General features: G+C 36.7%; 1 protein-coding gene across 1 annotated transcript; it reads left to right on the forward strand.

Annotated features, from left to right (window-relative positions):
- Positions 1–518: 518 nt before the first annotated feature.
- On the forward strand, positions 519–16,433 carry LOC139937563 (uncharacterized). Its single transcript, XM_071932767.1, has 3 exons — positions 519–686; positions 895–989; positions 14,694–16,433. Exon 3 carries the CDS (start codon positions 14,698–14,700, stop codon positions 15,076–15,078), a length of 381 nt encoding a protein of 126 aa, XP_071788868.1. The 5' UTR covers positions 519–686; positions 895–989; positions 14,694–14,697; the 3' UTR covers positions 15,079–16,433.
- Positions 16,434–16,819: the final 386 nt, after the last annotated feature.

Below are 16,819 nucleotides of genomic sequence, written 5' to 3' on the forward strand. Positions count from 1 at the left end.
AACAGTTACAATTGTACCTGAACTTGAATGGGCGATCTCTCGGTGCTATTAAGGAAACAGAGTTTAGCACAACAAATCTAGAAAGCAGAAGTAACGTCTCTGGAATTTTTATTTGTCACATCTTCCGGATTTTCACAATTTGGAGCCTCGTCTTTTTGGTAATTCAATATGAATCGTTCTTTGATATGTTGACGTATTTTTTACAGATGTATTTCTCCCCTTTAAGAAAACAACCCAGACCAGTGACGCTTGTAGAATTCCCGGTAAATAAACAATAACAATAAATAATCTCGTTTTGGCGCAATTGTTACTTATTAATAAAACATCAGTCGCGCAACACACAGGCAAACAGGTAACTCGTTTCTGATAGGTTGATCACGTGATCAGGCTGACCATATCAAAATAGGCAGTCGATGTGTGAGCGATCGGAAGCTGGACATATAATCCGCCATCAGTACATTGAGACACAATCGTCCACTTGAAGCCAAGAGAAAGGACACCGATTGAATTTCATCCTTCTAAGAGACTGGGGGTACAAGAGCGTGGTATCTAGCAGAGACGAGTAGAAACTCGGGCTTGCAACATCCCACGAGATAACCGACTGACAAAAGACACGCGCGGGGGGAGCCTGTTGCTTTATATGCCATCACAAAAATATCATCTTTTTGTTCTCGTTTTGATAAAAGGTATCTCGACCGTTTGATCCTCGTCAATGGATGATTTTAATTGTTTGAGAATGATTGTATTTACATCGCTCACGATTGCGTATAAAAGGTGCACGGCTGGAGCACAGATCTAACAGATGAAATTGATGATTTGAACGATAGGCACGTTTTGGTTATTGATTGTGTCAAGATTCTTTACGCTACATTTCTCGACCATCATATTCCACAGCTTATACACTGAGACTGCTACTCTCCACTGAGGCGACTATAATTGTGAATTAACTTTTAAGTACATCTCAACAAACCCTCCTCGTACTTCAAAGGGTAAGTTCTTCTGTTTTTATGTTTTGACGAAGAAGTTTGTGATTACTCTTACTATTATTACGTAGGATTTTAAACTTTGCATGGTTGAAATACGATATGGAAAGGTTTGCGGTATACACCATGTAATGACTATCTATAAATGAAGACGATCAGAGCATACTGATCGAAACGTCGAGTTGAAACCAACGGTTATTTTCAGAACCAACCACCCAACTCATTTAGAAATGGTCATTGCATGGTGTTACTGCAAACCCTTCCATATCTTACTATTATTCGTAAATTTTTCTGGTAATGAAACAGTAAACTTAAAAAGCTTGCAAGCCCGAGGAAAACTGTAAAAAATGGTGTTTGGTGAAAAAGAAATACTGGGGTCAATCCCTACTCTCCCAAAGAGTTAAGTCTAGTCTTATCTCGAGTTAGGACGAGTTTTAACTTCGGACTAGTCTTAAGTATTTAATAAGTAGAAAGAAGTCCATTAGGACCTTAGGTTAAGACTACCTTTTTGAAATCGACCCTGTGTTCTTTGACGTGCACTGCCAATCCTAACACACGGGACCTACAGCTTAAGAGTCAAATCGGACATTTTTTGTGATACACATCAATAGAACAGTGTTTGCTTGTTTGTTTTATTTTTCCCCGTCAAGGGAAATCGCCAAACTCACATAAATGGGATATAAACACCAAGCTGGCAACAACCACAAATCTCTTTCTTACAAACATTGCTTTAATGGCTGCGGATGAATAATTTAGTTGTAGATGAAATTACTTTTTCGATCATTGTGAAATCAGCAGTTTTAGCTTAGGATTCGAACCCACAACCTTTGGATTGCAAGTCCTGCATTATAACCATTCAAGCAGGGTGTCGGTAATATTATAAACGTAAAAGTAAAACTCACATTTTTTTAAAGCTGAGTTGTCTGATTTCGTTTGTCATGTTGTCAAGATAAAGATTATTTTATTAGTGACAGTAAATCACAAGGGAAATTGAAAGGGTAAACTTTTATATAAAGCTTGGTTGAACTAAAAACAAATTTGAGGAGAGGGATTTGAACGAAACGAACTCCGGATTATACGTGCCGGCACTCTGCCAACAGAACTATCCAGCCCTATATCTAGCCAAGTGTGTTAAATCATACAAATTAAACGTGCTCTAATCTGCTCTAAACTAAATATTTGATTTGTAAAACGGCCGCAGAATTTAAAAGAATCTTATATAGGATTTGAGGCATTGCATGGTGAGGTATCAATGTATATTTGGTTTGCGGTAACACCATGTGTGTATCTACTTGCCAGGTAGAGTTGTTCTTATAGGGAACTGTCTTGCTTTATTCTACTGCCGTGGAGTAGATAATCGGAGGTTCGGGAGACTTCTCAGTTCTGAAAAGAACTGTCCTGCATTTTAACTATTACCAGGGCGGATGGTATAGAAATTAGACTGGACTACTACTTTAGCTTATAGGATCGTAATTAACTGTACTGCCGCGGAGTCAGTTCTGAAATTGGTCTCAACGTTTCGACTAGCTTGCTCTAGTCATCGTCAGGAGAAGAATCTCGTTAAAGATCTCTTTTGGCATAGTGTTTGCCAAACTCAGCTTTATATTTTTATTGAAACAAAGTTGACAGTTACAAAAAGACAATAAAGAAGGTTTACCGTTTCGGAATGACATGCTGGACAAAACTGTCACCGTGTCAGTTTACAAACAAATATGCGCACGTCAATGTTTAAAATCGCCGCAATAATTATAAGATAGGTTCCAACTATTTACACTCACCAGACAATTATCTACGAATAGTCATATGTTAGACACCGGACACTATTGTTAAAGACTCAAAATAATTGTTAGCATAAAAACTTACTTGGTAACGAGCAATGGGGAGCTGTTGATAGTATAAAATATTGTGAGAAACAGCCCCCCAACTAATTTAGTTTTTGAGAAAGTAATTTCTCACACAAATATTAAGTTTTCAGACCTGAAGCCCTTTAATAGGCATCTGAAAGCACATACACATTAGCAACAAGGGTGCGACTTCTTTCATTATTCTCTTGCAACTTCGATGACCAATTGAGCTTAAATTTTTACAGTTCTTTGACAAGTGCCTTTAAAGACACTGGACACTATTGGTAGTTTTCAAAGACTAGTCTTCACAGTTGGTGTATCTCAACAATATGCATTTAGTTACAAACCCGTCAAAACTTGAGCTCAATTTGTCGTCGAAGTTGCGAGATAATAATGAAAGAAAAAACACCCTTGTCGCACGGAGTTTTGCGCTTTCAGATGCTTGATTTCGAGACCTCAAATTCTAAATCTGAGGTTTCGACATCAAATTCGTGGAAAAATACTTCTTTCTCGAAAACTACGTTACTCAGAGGGAGCTGTTTCTCACAATGTTTTATACTATCAATCTCTCCCCTTTTCTCGTAATCAAGAATGGTTTTATGATAATAATTATTTTGAGTAATTACCAATAGTGCTCACTGCCTTTAAATATTCGTTTATAAAAGAATATAGCAGTGATGTAGTTGAGACTATGAATTCCAATACCTCGACACGAGGGTCTGAGAGGGAATTGGAGGGGAATGAAGTGATATCAAGACGGGGAGCATTAGCCTTAGAGATCGATTTGTTTTCTCGCAAGAAACTACTTTTTAAAGCCATTGGACACTATTGGTAATTACTCAAAATAACTATTAGCATAAAACCTTTCTTGGTGACGAGTAATGGGGAGAGGTTGGTGGTATAAAACATTTGGGAGAAACAGCTCCCTCTGAAGTGCCATAGTTTCCGAGAAAAAAGTAATTTTCCACGAATTTGATTTCAAGACCTCACAATAGAACTTGAGGTCTCGAAATCAACCATATAAACGCACACAACTTCGTGTGACAAGGGTGTTTTCTTCTTTCATTATTATCTCGCAACTTCGATGACCGATTGAGCTCAAATTTTCACAGGTTAGTTATTTTATGCATGTGTTGAGATACACCAACTGTGAAGGCTGGTCTTTGACAATTACCAATAGTGTCCACTGCCTTTAAGCTTGATAAACTGACAACTTGTCATACAGCGGGAAATTATAGGATTGTTGTTAACCTTCTCAAGCATAAACGCCAATGCAGGACAAACTTATATCATTAAAATTTATTATAATAATTTGATATCCTTCAGAGGAGGTGGTACAATATATGTTTTCGAAAACTTTCGAACAAAATATTTTACTCAAATTCTTAATGTTTTACTGGAAACATAACATGAACTTGCAGGTAGAGCTTTTGAAAATCGCCTTTAACGTTAATCGATTATTTAGTGTCGTGTCTTGAAGACAGGTTTGAGACGAAGAAATTCTTGAAATGCACAAGGGTACATTTCCCAAGGTTGTTAGATCTAACCGAGAGGGATTTTTCATTTTTTTCTGCAAATAAATGAAATGAACATTATGAAATTGAATTGAATTGCATTAATTTGCGGTACGTTGGCCTCCTCAAAAATCCAAAAAACTAACACCATTGAGGGTTTAATTTATCACAGCATATAAACCAACTTAGATTTTCAATATTACATCAAATTTAAGTAAACGTTTCAAAAATTTTTGCAATATTTCTTTTAAATATGGTTACAATTTCGTAAAATTTTGTGAACATTTCATCAAATTTGATAAACATCAAGGATGATCATTACGTTCAATTTGGTAAGCATTTCGTCAAATAATTTGATGACGAGTTTGTTAAATTTTGGGAACATTTGATAAACAATTCTTCAAAATTGTGAAAATCATTTTCGAACATTGATGGTGAAATCTACGGAAAATAAGTTATGATTTTCAGTGTTTTTTTAGAGGGTTTATATCGATATTCAAGGCTTTTGTAATGAAACAGCTGCAGTAGTGAGTCTTTTGAATGTTATTTTGTGTTCACCTTTAGTATTACGTCAGACGGAAATATTGCCTAAGGAGGATTCTTACTGGTGTGAATTCGATAACCAGCGAGCTTCAGATTGAAAACAAAAAATCGTATCCGATCTCGATATTATCAAATTAAATAAGTACAATGCTTCACCTGGGGGCATTCAATACGTCATAGTTTATAATTGATTGAGTGATTGAATTTGTTTGGATGAATTACAGCAAGAACATTATTCGGATAAAACGTTCGACAATATGGCAACATTATTCATACACCACACCAGGAGGTTAAACGATTCGAGTATTATAAACCCAAATAGAAAACAATAAAGCGCAAAATCTTCAAGGGATAGCCCCCCAAAAGTAAATAATTTAGACTAATTTCCATTGGGGTCCTATGTAAGGGGGTTGAATGCTTATTGATGAAAAACGATGATGGAACTACAAAAACCTAAACTACCCCCAGGTTATGAACTAATTTTATCATCTCTTAATTGCCAAAGGAAATCACTCTCACTTAAAGATTTTCATCCTTTAAGATCATCTTTGTTGATCCCAGCTCTATTCCTCAAGGCGAAAATCAGTTGATCTTTATTATTGTCGTGTGGTAAAATGGAAGTTAACATTTTCTTACTTAATACGTCAATCAATATGAAAACAATCAACTTTATTTATTTATTTTATTTATTCATATAATTAGTATTGGTTTATTAAAATTTCAAACATCGCAGTCCAGAGCTCACTTGTGCTTAAAAGAAATACAACAAGATTTAAAATATAAACATTAAAAAAGTAAGTGTTTGCAGATTTTTTTTATGAGTAATGTACAATATACAAAGATACCTGGATTCCAGCTCCATTAAAAAAAAAATGAATTGTTCAAATGTTTTGTTTTATTAGAAGTCTTTAGAACTGCAATGATTACAAGTTGAACAGTGGCTGCCAAGGAAGAACAAACATATAAATAAAAACTAAATGATTTCCTTCTGAGTTTGCTAAACCTTTCATGTTTGTGTACTTTTATGTTTTTTTTTTAATTGTAAGTTAAGAATCTAATTTTGTCATCGGACCGCCAAATTTTGAATTTGTTTTCTTGTATAATACATAAACCATAAATAAATGTGGACAACCATACCCCCAAAACAAAGAACACATTCTATGTTTTTTTTCCAAACAGTGTGATTTAATATGGAACTGGTACATAATTTTCCCCAAGTTGTTTCTTTACCGCGGCTCGTCTTGTGTAAGAAAAATAAAATGGTTATGTAGAATTTTACATTTCGTTTCAAACATCACCGCTTCCTCTACACGTTTACCGGTCAAAACTGATCAAAAATAGTCATGAATCACTGTTTCAATTTAGTAACTTGATTTAAAAGGTGGAACTCCCATCCATTAACTATAATTGAGCCTCGTCTGGATCTGATAGATTTTTAATAGTTCTTCAGATTCTGAAGGATTTGAGTGAAGTGGTAGAATTGCTGATAAATAGGTTTAGTTGCATGCATGTATTTCACGTACACGGCTAACGGGTTTCATTTGTGGCTTTTCCTACTCACCATGCGGTCAAATTAATTTCGTAATTTGAGAGAAAACCCTCTTGTATACAACACCCATACTAATAAGCGATGATGACGTGTTGGGAATAAAACGAGATAATGTAACACTTCACTATTTCCTTAAAGGCACTGGACACCTTTGGTAATTGTCATAGACCGGTGTTCTCACTTTTTGTATCCCAACATATGCACACAATAACAATATCTGTGAAAATTTGGGTTCAATTGGTCATCAAACTTGCGAGAAAAACACCCTTGCTGCACAATTTAATTAATTGTGTGCTTTCAGATGAATAATGAAATACCTCAGCTGAAGTATTTTATTATTTGATTGAGAAATGTCCTCTTTCTCAAAAACTACGTTACTTCAAACTGTAGTCGTTTGTCTCAATATGTTATACCATCATCAACTCTCCATTGCTTTAACCAAGTATGTTTTTTTTATGCTAACACATGTTTTGAGTAAATACCAATAGTGTCCGTGCCTTTAATAGTTGAGCGGTTACGTCCCGTCAACGGAAAAGCAGAAGTGCAAGATTTCCGAACCAATAGCCCGCGGAAGTCACAATATTCCCGCGCGGTGCTGTGATTGGTGTTTACTGCACGGTTGTGTTTTTAAGTGCTGCAACGTTGGCCTATTATTTCATATAAGCTAATGCGATGTGCTTAAAGGAACACGTTGCCTTGGATCGGTCGAGTTGGTCTTTGAAAAGCGTCTGTAACCGTTTTTTATAAAATGCATATGGGTAGAAAGATGTTGTAAAAGTAGAATACAATGATCCACACAAACATGCCTCGAAATTGCGTGGTTTTCCTTTTACCTCGTCGACTAACACGTCGGCCATTTATGGGGGTCAAAATTTTGACTCCCATAAATGGCCGACCATGTTAGTTCGCACAGTAGAAGGAAAACCACGCAATTTCGAGGCAAACTTGTGTGGATCATTGTATTCTACTTTTAAAACATCTTTCCATTATGCATTTTATAAAAAACGGTTACAAACGCTTTTGTTTTGACCAACTCGTCCGATCCAAGGCAACGTGTTCCTTTAAGCATATTGTGAACATACTTTGTATGTGTACAAGTATACATTCACAATATGCTAAAGTTTTGTGAAAGGAAATCCACTTGTAAATTACGCGGGTGGGATTCGAACCCACGACCTTTGCATTGCTAGAGCAGATGCCTCACCACAACACCATCGAGCATATGTAGGCCTTCGTTCTGTTTTATTAAAGAAAAATTATTGGAAATTAAAGATTGGTAATGGAAAAACAGTAGATCCCCAAAACACATCTTTAAAACAGTAACTTGGAAAATAGACGGGTCATAAAATAGGCCATGGAAAAGAGAACACCGAAGGGTGCAGGATAGGCAAACATGGGGAGAGAGTGAACTCGTAGAGCCAGTGACCTGCTGGATAAAGTCAATATTAATTACATTATTGATTTGAACTTATCAGAAAAAAATTGTCTTTGATGTGACAAGATCAATGAAGATCCCAGAGACAGTCGTCTGGAGAAATTATTCAGAGTATTTAACTGTAAATTCTGTCAAAATCAAGAAGACAAAACCATTTTCATTGCCGTATGAGGCAACTTACTTATAAGGCTGGGCCTGCTGGGCCTGGCTGGGCCTATGGCATTGTTTGAAACATATTATGCTTAGTTAAAACAAGCATGAGAACAATCACAAATCGAAAACCGTTGGTAATCACTTCAAAATTAATTAAAGCACCGAAGCTGTTGATAATGAGTTGAGAAACAGTTTGGTTCAAGACAGTGAATATACACATCGGTGTAAGGGTAAAATTAAAATTGATATTCTACATCCCCGACGCACATTTTAAACCTCTATTAAAGGCAGTGGACACTATTGGTAATTACTCAAAATAATTAGTGGCATAAAACCTTTCTTGGTGAAGAGTAATGGGGAGAGGTTGATGTTATAAAACATTGTGAGAAACGGCTCCCTCTGAAGTGCCATAGTTTTCGAGAAAGAAGTAATTTTCAACGAATCTGATTTCGAGACCTCAAGTGTAGAATTTGAGGTCTCGAAATCAAGCATCATAAAGCACACAACTTCGTGTGACAAGGGTGTTTTTTTCTTTCATTATTATCTCGCAAAATCGACGACCGATTGAGCTCAAATTTTCACAGGTTTGTTATTTTATGCATAAATTGAGATACACCAACTGTGAAGGCTAGTCTTTGACAATTACCAATAGTGTCCACTGCCTTTAAACAGAACGCGCCCGCCTGATGGATGTTCACTTTTATTTTCATCTTGACATAACCTTTCCAAAGAATCTATCATTATGAAATCACACTTTTCCTACATCTCTGAATTGCAAATTCACCTTGTTCGTTCGTTTGATTGCCTTATAATCAGAAAGTCAGCACTCAAGGCAAGTCTAGCAAATCTCTTGAATAAAAAAATTGTTAGATTTTTTGTTCTTAGAGACGCTACTATATTAATGTCTTCATAGTTCCCCGCGGCCACTGAACTAATGAGTGACCTGTAGATGAGTATGCGAAAAGTTAAAGGCACTGGACACTATTGGTAATATTACTCAAAATAACCGTGAGAATAAAGACCTACTTGGTAACGTGCAGTAGAGAGATGTTGATAGTATAAAACATTGTGAGAAACGGCTCCCTCTGAAGTGACGTAGTTTTATGAAGCCCTAACATTGTGCATCTGAAAATGCACACATTTAATGTTTGTTCTTTCCTTCATTGCAAATTCGATGACCAATAATTGAGTGTAAATTTTCACAGATTTGTTATTTTATGCATAATTATGTCGACTATTATTAAAGGTGTCCATTCCACATAAATTGTAGAAGAGTTTGCCGGAAAACCTCATCGTCCGTACATTGCCTACGGGGCTTTGCACTGTGTCCAATTTCCTGCCGCCATTCTCGTTAACAAATTGGCAAATAATTCATTTCAAGAAATACCTTGTTTTAAAAGAGTCAATATCTTTTGAATTCAGAGCTGAAATAACAACAATTAATTATACATGCTTCTAGTTTTGCCGCAGATTTTACCTTTAAAAATTTATTTAAAATTTCAGAAAGAGCGACTTGAACAGAAGACGCTGTGAATTCTCACTTTTCAATTATTCATCGTAATTCCTTAAAATACTCGGGGGTATTATTTTGAAAACGGCAGATTAACAACAAACATTACAACAAAAACACAGTGAAGAATAATAATCCGTTGCTGTATTACTTTCTATACATTATCTTTAACTTAGTTGATAAAGTTATCGGTTGTGAATATTGTATACAGAAAAAAAAGTATTTAAAATAAATTATTAATCTGGTAAAATTAATCTGAGTTGGGTACGTTTAGCGCACGCAATCTTCGGTTATTATACACATTTTATACAACAACAAATTTGTCTGAAACTTTACTGGACACCAAAGAACGCATAAAATCAGAAACTAAGATGTTGTTATTTGATGTAAACTGTTTCACGATATGAACTGCACAAACACAATTTTACAAGCACCTCAGATGGGATTCGAACCTTCTTCATTCTATAGAGCGGATGTCGCAATCGCAAGACTTATATTATTCCCTTTATCAGAGAAGAATGAGTGTGGAGTGAAAAGGTTTTGATACCCTTTGATAGTTTTGGTCGTGACATGAATCCCTAACTTACTGTGAATGAACAATCGTGTAAAATAATTTAACTGTAGAAGTTTCAGCTTCATAGAGTCGTCAAGTTTTGGAGAACAAAACCGTGAAAATCAACGAGCAATGTTTTCCGGAGAGTCGCATAATTATTTATAAGTTGTTCATGCTCGTTTCCTTTTCGTGAACTTGTTTTTACCCATTTCTCAAAGACCACAGCAACTATCAAGTAAATTTTAAAGGAAGCTTTCTACCATATTTATCTTTAAACCGTGTATGAAGTTGAATGGAAATCTGAGTGTTTCGTTTCTTACAAAAAGTACTCAAAACCCTTTACCTGGACTGGCTGTTTAATTAAACATTCACCATGGTGTTCGTGACCGACCGGTTAAGGGCACTGGACTTCTCTAACTTCATGGCACTTAAGGGAGACACTTGACCATTATTGCTCCGTCCTTTGTAAGGGATATTAAGCCGTTGGTCGCGTGTGTTGTGTAATGCGCGTAATTAAAAGGGACCCAGCACGTAAATGAACACAATAGGTTTGCCGGTATGACGTACGATATGATTAGCTATAAAGATGGCGCCAATGCACAAAAAGTGATGCATTTTTCCATAACTGTAGTACTTCCAAGCTGCAGTTTACCACGTACGTTTGTTTATAGCCTTTAATTTTCAGAACCTTTGAAGACCATTTAAAAAAAAAATACTATCGTGGCAAAAATGTCTTTAGTCATTCATTAACAGCTGTCGAACACAGGTTAAATCAAACATTAATTATACTTTTGTTTAGTCTGGGAACAATTTTAAAAGTTAAGATTACATAAAATCGGCTTTGACTACTACTTTCACCGTTTAGTGGACCGAGGAGACTTTTTGACTGCTGCAGAATAAGTTATTATCGTGTCAACTTTTCGACTAAAGCCTGCACTTTCTTTGTGAAATCCATTGTTGTAAATTCTACACATTAGTAAAGACCGCAACTGACGTCACCATGCAATGCCTCAAAAAAACAAGATACAATTTTTCTGCTCGTACGAATACTTACGTCTGAAAAGAGTTGTGTATAAACACACAAGTTTTTTTTTTTATTAATACAACTTAGAACTTGTTTTCAACAATCCATTTTGTGTGTGTGCCGTATTCCCTTAACAATTACGTGGGATATACAGCATTACGGCGGTTCCAATATAGACTGATGAATAGAATCGTGGGTGTTAATTCTTTTGTGGTATAAAATAGGGAAGGGGGGGGGGTAACGATAGATTCTCTTTCTGTCGCATGTCGGTCTGCAAGTAAAACCAAAATTGTATTGTTTTTTTGGGACCGAGATTAATGATCGGATCAACTTGAAACTTGCATCAGGGATAAAGAATATTGATTTGAAACTTGATATAAATAAGGGAATAAAAGGGAAGCGACGGGTTCTTAAAGGATCACGTTGCCTTGGATCGGACGAGTTGGTCTATAAAAAGCGTTTGTAGTTTTTTTTTATAAAATGCATATGGTTAGAAAGATGTTTTAAAAGTAGAATACAATGATCCACACAAGTTTGCCTCAAAATTGCGAGGTTTGCCTTTTATTGTGCGAACCAACACGGTCGGCCATTTATGGGAGTCAAAATTGTATTCTGCTTTTACAACATCTTTTTACCCATGTGCATTTCATAACAAACGGTTAGACACGATTTTCAAAGACCAACTCGACCGATCCAAGGCAACGTGTTCCTTTAAACTGCCGGCCGTTTAAAACCGGAAGGGTCGTGGCACTACGATAGACTCAGGCTTTTTTCGGGCCATGCAAGGTTTTACCCGGCAGTTTAAGAACGATTCACTACTCTTTTATTCCCATTCATAAATGTCTTTTTGGTTAAAAGGCGTAATAAAGTATGACACTCTCTGACAGCCGGTTATAAACAGCTCCAGCTGGTAATTATCAACCGTTTGAACCGGGGAAACTTTGGGTATGCTTCATTGCAAAAGGACTTCCGTCAACTTAACTCTACTCTTTTAAGAGTAGAGTAGTTGCTACCATATCATTACAATAAAGATTACGAGGTACAATATCATCCTTTGTTTTATTTATACAAGAGTATAACAACGATATTTTGAAGAAAAACAACTGATTTTTTTCTCGAAGAAGAGTCGGCAAATTTAGAGTGAAATGGGTCTCATTTTCTATTCTCGGTTGGAGCTGCCGTGTAGAATAGGGATCACAGCCAAGTTCAATCCAAAATTAATCAAAATCAATCTAGTCAGTTCCCCTTGTGGTTTATGAGTTGATCGAAAAATTAATAAAACAGAGTGAAAGGGCTAGAGAAGGAGAGAGGGGGGGGGGGCATCAGCCAATAGATTGTTTCGTCAATACGATAGGTTATTATTATACTATCAGCGAATGTATGTATGCCTTTTCATCGGCGTGTATGATACTATACTGTGTGGGCGTTCTGCGCAATTGTCATCAGAACGGAAACAATAAAAATGTCAATTTCAAGGACCTGAATTGTGGCCATCAGATTTGTCCCACCTCACCGAAAACACATAATAAAGATAGCTACCTCTTTGGAAAAAAATCAGGAAAATACTAGATCAACTGTACATAGCAGAAAACTAATATTGTTCAGTGCTGAATTCGTACCCTTCGTATAAAAAACCCAAAAACTTTTTAGACAATAGACCTACTTCATTTTTTACAGATGATCACCCATAACTGACCCTAAGTAAAAGGCGTCTTCTAAATTAAGACTTTAAAGAAATGGGCACGTTGCTTTAAACTTCGTATAAAGTAACGACATACAAGATTCGCCCCTCCAGAAACATGCTGAGCATGTATGGCATTTTAAAAGTGCTCTTGCTAAAGTTCCAGCGAGACCGGTTGGAACCGGTATTTTAAATTACCCCAGGCTGATTGACTATTACATTGTTACATTTTTGCTGTTTTACAATGATAAATATTTGTATCCATTGTGTTATTTGCGCTTGCGCTGTTCTGATGCTAAATAAAATAAATTCTCATTCGAAATACCGCTGCAGTACATCCATTTCCAACGACAAAAGATTGAATATAAAAAGGCTAAGTTTAGAACAGCAAAACTGGTCACCTATTTGTTATAATGAATTCGTAATGTTGAAGTGTGCTGAATGATATAAGGCTCTCGTCTGTAACTATACACTGTTCTGTGTATTGAAGGAGTGAATAGGCCCTTATAAACGCACCACGTACTTCCGGCCAGCGAAATCAATCCGCCTGCTCTGACGTCACACTATTATTACCCATTCATATTGCCGGATTTACACCATTATTCGCTGATTAGCAGATATATATCTATTCGTCTTTGTAGTCGGGTGTAAATTATCTTCAACAATTTTGTGAAGAAGTAGACTATAGTCTGAGCCTTATTTATGGGTCTAGGGAAATAAAAATAAAAATAAAGAATGAAACGGTAGGAGTGAAACTTAAGTATCAATGTCTGAATTCTCCAGGTCACTCATTTTTTCCCTTCATTTTACTGATAATTATTATATTCCACTGTGGAAACAATTGTAGAGAAGAAGAAATTGAATTCCATTGGTCACGCCTCAACCGATGGAATTCAACTTTACCCCCCCCCCCCCCAAGATCAAAACATTTAAATTCAACAATAGAGCTTAGTTAAATGATGACGAAATGTCACAATAGGTCTACGTTCAAGGAACAACGGTGCCTTGGATCGGTCGAGTTGGTTTTTGAAAAGCGTTTGTAACTCGTTTGCTATTAAATGCATATTATGATTGGAAAGAATGTTTCCAAGGCAAAGATCCAAGGCAACGTGTCCCTTTAAAGCCATTATACACTTTCGGTACAGAACAAAAAACTAGGTTCACAGATTTACAAATAATTTACAGGGTTTACAGAAGGTAATGGTGAAAGACTTCTCTTGAAATATTGTTCCATGAAATGCTTTACTTTTTGAGAAAACATTAAAACAATATCAATTCTCGATAGCGAGAATTACGGACTTATTTTTAACACATGTCATGACACGGCGAAACGTGCGGGAACAAGGGTGGGTTTTCCCGGTTTCTCCCGACTCCGATGACCGATTGAGCCTAATTTTCACAGTTTTTTTTAATTTTTATATAAGTTGTGATACACGAAGTGTGGGACTTGGACATTACTATTAACCGAAAGTGTATAATGGCTTTAAGTGTATTAATAATACAATAAAATAAGATAAGTGCAATCTCCGGGGAACAGCACTGTGGCAATACCAACTGAGCTATCTACCCCCCTCCCCCATTCAGAAGCTCTTCTACCTGTAACTGTACAGCCAGGGTTCACACCCAATTTTACGATACAACCTGGGAAGCGGTGTGGTAGGAGACCCCCCCCCCCCGGCGATTGTGTCTCTCATTGGCAAACTGTGTACAACATCTTCTGGTAGCGCCCTCTGTTGAATCATCTTCCTCTAGTCCATGTTAAATTCCCAAGGGGGACCGAATCTCCGGCGGACAGAATTCCCGTGGACACCCGAGGGAACACATTTAAGGGATGTATGCAACTTTTGTTTAAATACAAAAACATAATTACACTTTTGAAATTTCTTGTTTCTATTTCGATTTAGAAAAATGGAGAGACGGTTCATAGTTTGGTCAACTACCTTGGTTCTTCTCGTGCCTTTGTTGTTGGAGCTCCCCTACCAAGCACACGCTGCAACCTTCAATTACATGGCACACTGTCGCGACATGGACGCCGGCAAAAACGCCCTCTTTCTCCACACCGTTCACCAGTTCGGAGCTCGGGTTGCAAACGTCTTCAATCGGCACTTCGATAAAGATATAGCGCCCCCTCACGGAATCAACAGGCTAGTCCGTATGTACCAACGACTGCGAGCCGAGCGGAGTGAGTCGAATGACATCAATGATTTTGTGACGGAAGTTGAAGACGTGTTTATGTTGAAGCTGGAAAGATTAGACCGGGAATGCACTAATAGACAAATACTGGGATAAGTAAACAACTTTAGGCACAATAATATAGACTGACATTATCTGTATAGAAACGCTTTCAAGTTACCGTGGCAACAGAATTATAACAGACGCGGAAAAATCGTTCTGAACATAATTATTATCGAGGACAGAAATTTTAGACTGATTTATGTGATGCACTTGTATTATCTTCTTCAATGTTAACTTTAGCAGAGGCGAAGTAGTATTGGTATATAACTGTAAAACAAATAGTTTTGTCCCGACGTTTTGACCCATATCAGAGTCTTTCCCGAAGGCTATGGTATAGAATGGTATATAACCAAAGATAGGTAAGGATAACTGTTACAAACAATGTTTAATTTTAGTCTGAAAGCTCACTGATTATGAAGTTCATCTCTAAAAAGAGAAATTTTTGAAAATGAAGTCATAATTAGAGAAAATTGTACCAGCTGAAAACTAAAACCCGCAACTGACCTCACAACAAATTAAGGACATGCTAAAAATAGTGCAATTTTGTTCCCTTCTTCCTGCCCAACTCAACGGATTAAGCAAAAATCAAAAGTTTTAAGTATTATGGTTGATTAAACAAAACATGAACACTACTTTTTGTGACTCTTTTGATGGCTGTAATAATCCTGGATCTATACCTTCATACCCTGGTAATGATGCTTCCCAGAACACCAAAAGGAAAGGAAAGCGTGAGTTGCCCAAACCCGCTCCGTTGCTTTTGTCATCAGGAAAAATACATGAACGTATGAATGTTCAAAATTTCAAATGATATGCTGTATACTACTGTCATGTTTCTAGATTGTGAGCACCTCTGAAAAACAGTGTTTTACTGAGAGGTCACCCCAGGGTACAGACGAAATAAATAAACAACGAAGAAACAGAGGCATTGTTATTACATCTGCCGTTTAAGTCTTCATTTTCGGTCAATAATATCAATACATTTCATGCCGGTAAGATGTAAACAGGGATATATTAATATTACACCTTTTATCTTCTATTTTAACATTTATTTTATATTGTGTCTTTCTATGGTCGTCAGTCAAAAAATGACTGCTTCTGTGGTGTTAATTCAAAGGCTTTTGTCGTAGCCCCATGGGTACAACTTCAAAACTATTGCAAGAACAAAAACCCAAGTACCAGTTCTAGTGTTAGGAAGGTGTTGGTTGGGCCATATTCTTCATCCGTGGTTGGGCAGGGATATCGGTGTATAGATCGCATCCTCAACCCCAGGCCCTCGGAACTAAAAACAAAAGAAGATTTTGAGGCTCTGTTCGATGGAGAAAACATGTTTTACTAAATTACCCCTTTAAAGAGACTTTACACTTTTAAAGTCCTTAAAGGCAGTGGACACTATTGGTAGTTACTCAAAATAATTATTAGCATAAAACCTTTCTTGGTGACGAGTAATGAGGAGAGGTTGTTGGTATAACACATTGTGAGAAACGGCTCCCTCTGAAGTGCCATAGTTTTCGAGAAAGAAGTCATTTTCCTCGAATTTGATTTCGGGACCTCAGATTTAGAACTTGAGGTCTCGAAATCAACCATCTAAACGCACACAACTTCGTGTGACAAGGGTGTTTTTTCTTTCATTATTATCTCGCAAGTTCGATGACCGATTGAGCTCAATTTTTCATAAGTTTGTGTTTTTATGCATATGTTGAGATACACCAACTGCGAAGGCTAGTCTTTGACAATTACCAATAGTGTCCACTGCCTTTAAAGTACACGGACTCTTTCCCGATGTCTTTCAATACTC

Source organism: Asterias amurensis, chromosome 5 (genome assembly GCF_032118995.1).
Source record: "Asterias amurensis chromosome 5, ASM3211899v1".
Lineage (NCBI taxonomy): Eukaryota > Metazoa > Echinodermata > Asteroidea > Forcipulatida > Asteriidae > Asterias > Asterias amurensis.

Coding starts and splice junctions, on each gene's coding strand:
- LOC139937563 (XM_071932767.1), top strand. CDS start 14,698: ATGGAGAGACGGTTCATAGTTTGGTCAACTACCTTGGTTCTTCTCGTG.